General features: G+C 43.2%; 1 protein-coding gene across 1 annotated transcript in view; it reads right to left on the bottom strand.

Moving 5' to 3' along the window:
• Window positions 1-24: 24 nt before the first annotated feature.
• LOC118339880 (tubulin alpha chain-like) overlaps window positions 25-6,337 on the bottom strand; it is a 6,720-nt gene continuing 407 nt past the window's right edge. Inside the window, 4 exon segments of the mRNA XM_035677679.1 lie at window positions 25-453; window positions 455-1,225; window positions 1,477-1,625; window positions 2,524-2,746. Of these exon segments, the coding sequence (XP_035533572.1) occupies window positions 259-453; window positions 455-1,225; window positions 1,477-1,625; window positions 2,524-2,746 (1,338 nt within the window). The 3' untranslated portion in view covers window positions 25-258.

The raw sequence follows: 6,337 nt of genomic DNA, 5'->3' as shown, positions 1-6,337 counted from the left end.
AAGACAAGTTTTTACAAGAAAAGGTTTGATCAAAAGAAGTAGGTGTAGACAACTTTATTTAGAAAAGGAGGTAAAGGCACATTCTCTCTCATCGGAGAATTATTTTTCAATATACCAAACACCATGGGATTGAGCTTGGACAAACTTCTGCTCGGCAGTAAATTTAGTGTTTATTAATGATCTACAAACCAGTCGTTAAACTGCACACTAACACTCGCACTGCTTCTGGAGGAGAATCTCTTTAATACACCTCTGACTTTAATACTCCTCCCCCTCTTCCTCTTCATCGAAGGAGTCGAGGCCGACCTCTTCGTAGTCCTTCTCCAGGGCGGCCATGTCCTCTCTGGCCTCTGAGAACTCTCCCTCCTCCATCCCCTCCCCAACATACCAGTGGACGAAGGCCCTCTTGGCGTACATCAGGTCGAACTTGTGGTCGAGCCGAGCCCAGGCCTCCAGCGATGGCGGTGGTGTTGCTGAGCATGCACACGGCCCTCTGCACCTTGGCCAGGTCTCCTCCGGGAAACCACGGTGGGAGGCTGTAGTTGATGCCAACCTTGAAGCCTGTGGGGCACCAGTCCACGAACTGGATGGAGCGCTTGGTTTTGATGGTGCCGATGGCAGCGTTCACGTCTTTGGGCACCACGTCGCCGCGGTACAGCAGGCAGCACGCCATGTACTTGCCGTGACGAGGGTCGCATTTCACCATCTGATTGGCGGGCTCGAAGCAGGCGTTGGTGATTTCCCCCACAGTGAGCTGCTCGTGATAGGCCTTCTCTGCAGAGATGACTGGAGCATAGGTGGCCAGTGGGAAGTGGATACGAGGGTAGGGCACCAAGTTGGTCTGGAACTCTGTCAGGTCAACATTCAGGGCGCCGTCGAAGCGAAGGGAGGCGGTGATGGAGGACACGATCTGACTGATCAGCCTGTTCAGGTTGGTGTAAGACGGACGCTCGATGTCCAGGTTCCTGCGGCAGATGTCGTAGATGGCCTCGTTGTCTACCATGAAGGCGCAGTCGGAGTGCNNGTGGGTGGTCAGGATGGAGTTGTAGGGCTCCACCACAGCGGTGGACACCTGAGGAGCCGGGTAGATGGAGAACTCCAGCTTGGACTTCTTGCCAAAGTCAACAGAGAGGCGCTCCATCAGCAGGGAGGTGAAGCCAGAGCCAGTTCCTCCCCCAAAAGAGTGGAAGACCAGGAAGCCTTGGAGACCAGTGCACTGATCAGACTGAAGAAAGGAAGAAGTCATAATATAAGAACGCTGCAGACTAAAAACACTAAAAATATAGGAGAACCATTTAAAACCTGTGCTGCTTCTTAGTGTTTTTCCAAAAACAAAGGAACATTTGAGGATTTCAACCTCCTTCAATAGCCTACAAGGTTCTCTGCACTTCAGACAGCATGACTAATGCTGCAAGACCCGGCCAGTCATCAATAACTAAAAATAGAACAAACATGTTTTCATTTTGACGTTCTTACCAGTTTGCGGATCCTGTCGAGTACAGAGTCGATGTGCTCCTTTCCGACGGTGTAGTGACCACGGGCGTAGTTGTTGGCGGCGTCCTCCTTTCCAGAGATGAGCTGCTCGGGGTGGAAGAGCTGGCGGTACATGCCTGTACGGACCTCATCTGAGGGAGAGAGGAGTTGATTTGAAAGCACGTTAGTACTGTCTCCTTCTTCTGATTGAACCCTCTGAGATTAACTTTGGATTTTGGGGCTGTACAGATAAAATTGACTTTACACTTTGAAATGTCAGATTCTTCAGAAATATTTGACATTTTTTAACCAACAAACATTTTACATCTACAATACAGATTTCTTCTGACAACTTTATTAAAAAAGAAACTGTACATTTACAAAGAAGAAAACTTGACCAAAAGCAACAAAAAAGTGCAATCATTCTATATAAATGTATATTTACTGTTTAAGACTTTACATATGTGCCTTAGTGTACAAGAAATACATCTGACAATCCTGTCCAAAATATATTTGTTAAGAGTCTTAAGAGCATTCAGTCCCCCCCCCCCCATTATGCTTTTATATGGCCTCATTACCTTGTTAAATATTTCTAGTAGTATAATGTTGTGCTCTTATGGGGATAAATAAAGCCGTATTGAATAGAAGAAATCTTGTTTTTCTTGTAATGTTTGCCCAAAAGTCATTTTATCCAATTATTGATTTGAGTGTTATTATAGTCTTTTAAAAATAAGACCATACTTATTGGCCGATTTAAACTGAAGTCATTAAGGGGACAATAAGCCTTACTTGAAATTAACATAAATTCATATAAACGACAGTGCTGCTATAACATCTGTTGACTTGGATGTACTAGTTAGTATGGGTAATGATCGGCTAACTTCTTTTTAACCTTTTGAAGTTTTCCTTGAGCCTTTTTCATGACTTCCTACTAGTTTTATTACCTCAGCTCTGGTTCAGTTTCAAAATGTTTCCACAACTAAACCAAGACCCATAAAGACCCAGATCTCCTCAACAGTAGCTCCCAGGTAAAAGGATGTGAAAACTCACCGATCACACTGGGCTCCAGGTCCACAAAGATTGCTCTGGGGACATACTTCCCAGCCCCAGTGTCACTGAAGAAGGTGGTGAAGGAGTCGTCGTGGCCTCCTGATGGCTTCGCGTTGGGCATGCAGCCGTCAGGCTGGATGCCGTGCTCCAGGCAGTACAGCTCCCAGCAGGTGTTCCCCATCTGGACACCGGCCTGGCCAACGTGGATAGAGATACATTCGCGCTGTGGAGGAATAAATAGATTTTATATGTTAGAATTATTATTCTTCAACCTTTCTTGAATTAAGCATAATTTAGGGATATTTAATGATATTTAAAATATCAAAATTGTAACTTCATTGCAAACCAAAACACACTTTTGTGCCATTTCTGCTTTTGAACCCGTTTTGACGTGTAGAAAATGCTGAGGAAACATCGGGTGGAGTCATGATGACGGAGTCAACTGCTGTTTATAGTTTTTGCAATATTTGTGTCACAACCTGACTTCTGGGTGTTCAACTTAGCAGGTCTGGACATGCAAAACTTTTCAGAGCTAGAGAGAGATATATAGCAGGATGTCGCATCTCTAATCAGGAGCCAGTGATCTAAATAAACAGTGGCGTTTAGCACAGTCTTGACAGAGTGTCAGGGGCCAAAGTGCTTCCACACCCTGCTGAAGTATTTCTAGTTACTTGCAAATGATGTGGGTGGGGGTGGAGGCGATGAGTGCAGGCTTGCTGAGGACTGAAACAAGTTTAGTCTGATCATTTGGAAGGGAAATTTTGGCCGCCAGAGGGGAGTTTAAGACAACGCCACCCGCCCTGTTTAGTTATCTGGTATTCAGGAGGAGGAGCTACAAATGATAGAAATGCGTGAGGTGGGGGAGTAGAGGGGAAACCCCTAACTTCAAAGTACATCAGCAGCATTCAGGACAGCATTATTAATGAGCTGCTAACTTGTGTTAAAAAATGCACAAGTCCAATTAATTTAGCTATGTTTACATTATTGCAGCACTTAGTCTGCCAACATAAGGTCAGCCCTCACCGGTAATATGAGAACACAAACATGTCGATTGCTGTCAAGATATCATCACCTCATACCTGCCGAGACCAGAGTATTTTATATGTCCGTATAATAAATAGTTTGCAGTTTACGTGTTGACTTAGTGGTAAAAGAGGCTACAGCCGACTACAGACTGACCTCATCTCTCACGAGTCAGTGAAATATTTGAGTTGTTTTTGCGACTGCAGCCTCTGACAGGGCCGCCCGTCATGTTTTTCCAGCAACACATGCAACACAAACAACAGGGCCGCAACAATGCAGAACACGTCCTACAAGATCACCCAGCCCGATAAGTCTTGAAGGGTGACTTTTAGGATGCTGGATTTGCTGGAAGTATCAGAGTGACCTACTTACTTTCGAGATAACCACGTTTAAACTGGTGATTCTCAAACCAGGCCTTGACAGGGGGTTCGTGGGCAGATCAAGTTCAAATAATTATAAAATAAAAAACCCCACATGTTGATTAGAAATATATAAATCCCCATTTTGATTCAGGTTTCACACCCGAACATGTGTTGCAATTTAGTGCGTGTGAAAACTATGTAAAATAATGCAATGATTGAAAAAAAAAAAAAAGTAATTTTACTACTTTACTAGTAAGTTGGAAAAGAAAGTTAAAAATAGTTAAAAGTAATGGATAAAAGGTTGAAATCTAGCTAAATGTATCAGTCATTTGTCTCTCATAGTGGGCAGGGGCTTGTTTTTAATTGTGATCCTTTGACCTCCTCCCCTCCCCCTAAAAAAGCTTGCAATGTGCACGGAGGAGGGGTCACAGTCACATGGGAGTTGCCAAGTATGGCGACGGCAGCCAGCTCAGCAGCCAGCTATTTTGAGTGACGCATCATATCATGCAAACCACACAGACGGCTTAAACTATACCCCACTAACCCGTTTGGAGTCCCAGACTGAGGCTTATGTCGTGGTAATAATATGCTTAAACTGCAGCGTGCGCCCTCAAATAAGAGCTTCTGACCAACTTTATACAGCTTGTACAAAGTCTTAGCAGTGCACTGGAAGTCCTAACAGTACATTTTCATGAAAGAAGTGAGCCAACATGACTTAATCCTCCCACAAAAGTTCATTTACTCATTCATATCAATAAAACCCAATTCAAAAATGAATTGTTGAATAATAACTCAGCATTTTAAAGTATTGGTCATATAATTCCAGTTTATTCCATTGACTCATTTTCAATTTAAGTGGTAACATTTCTATTAAAAAAGATTCATTTAAGTTACTCTATTCAGATAAATTCTGTTAACACACTTTAAATGAGTTTGGAGAAGTGCTGCATATAGTGTCATATACTTAATAGTTTTAAGTACAATTAACTTAATTTACCTTAAAAGAAATGTTACTTTAGCTACTACGTTGTTTAAAGCAATCAGTTTGGGTTAAACAAACTCATCAGGTCTACAGTGTGTGTAGTTAGAATATGATAAAATAATACAGAATATAACTTATGAAGCTTTAGTATAAACTTTCCATCTTATTTCCGGTTTTCAAGTTACACAGCGTCGACATTTGTTGGCTGGATTTTGAGAGAAGTGGAAGCGGTGGCCTGTTTGTCCACTGCTACCGCAACATGCCACATCCGCCTTTACAAGACACACAAACTGAAGTTTATGGCGGCAAACAGAGTGATTATCTACTTCCTGTGTCTTGTCCTGAAAGTACGGCACAGCTGACACTGGGTTCTCAGCAACACAGTGGCGCATTGTGCTATTAGAAGTCTGTCGCGTACATACAGACAAATAGGAAAACATTTTGAATTTTATTGTTTGCCCAATTTAAAAAAGGGATGCAATTATGTTTTCCACACACTTCAACTTGCGTAATGTACCAACTGGACAGACGCAAACTATAAAAACTAATTCTAATACGACTAAAATAAATCTTATCTCCATATAAACCCATACTAACAGTAGTAAAGGTGGAATAGAAACTCCATGAGGCAGGAAGACTCTTGGACACCTCCCCTTTAATGTCGTACACCAAATGGCCCAACAGGAAGTGTCAGCAGCTCAAAACCATTTGGGGAAACTACACTTTCCCTCCTTTTAGTTAACGCCTCCACAAAGTGCTTTTATTTAACTCCTTTCCATCCAAATGACCTGCACACATTGCAACACACTCCCTGGTTGTTTGCGAATGAACAGAGCCAAAAAGGGGGCAAGGTCAGCATCCTGAGCTCATGCTGAAGAATGAACTTCAGACTCTTAAGCTCTTGTCAGCTGGTCATAAAAATTCTAAATCCTAAAAAGAAAAAAAAGGGTTTATCATCATGTGCCTGGCCTCATGGCATCAAAAAAAAAAAAAAGATCTGAGCACATTGTGGTGTTCCTTTAAGAGACCCTAAAGTAGCAGCTTCAGGTCTAACAGTGCAGGAATCCAGCAGCTTTATCAGCATGAGCGGTGAGCGGCAAATATAGAAGTAAAACACACAAGCTGCCCGCTGGAAAGCCACATCAGCATTCCTACAAAAGCAGCCAGGGCAAACAAGCAAGCCCTCCTGACAGGCAGGGCCTCCACAGCCCATATGGAAACAGTTAACCTCCACTGGAGCTGGAGCCACATGTCTGGGAGCATGTTTCCACTCACTGCCTTTCAGCTCCTCCACCTTTCCAAACTAATACAGCACTTTTATGTGGCACAGCAATGCAGCCAGAAAGTTATTTCAGAAGCAGCCTGGGGGCCCCACCAAAAATGGGGGGAAAAAAAAGAAGAGAAAAAACAGGCCATCGACTCAGGCTTGTGACACACTTTTCTTTTT

Source organism: Morone saxatilis, unplaced genomic scaffold, assembly GCF_004916995.1.
Source record: "Morone saxatilis isolate NCDOM2014 unplaced genomic scaffold, NCSU_SB_2.0 Contig6, whole genome shotgun sequence".
Classification (NCBI taxonomy): Eukaryota; Metazoa; Chordata; class Actinopteri; family Moronidae; genus Morone; species Morone saxatilis.
Note: the sequence above shows the minus strand (reverse complement) of the source record. Positions and strands in the feature narration are given on the sequence as shown.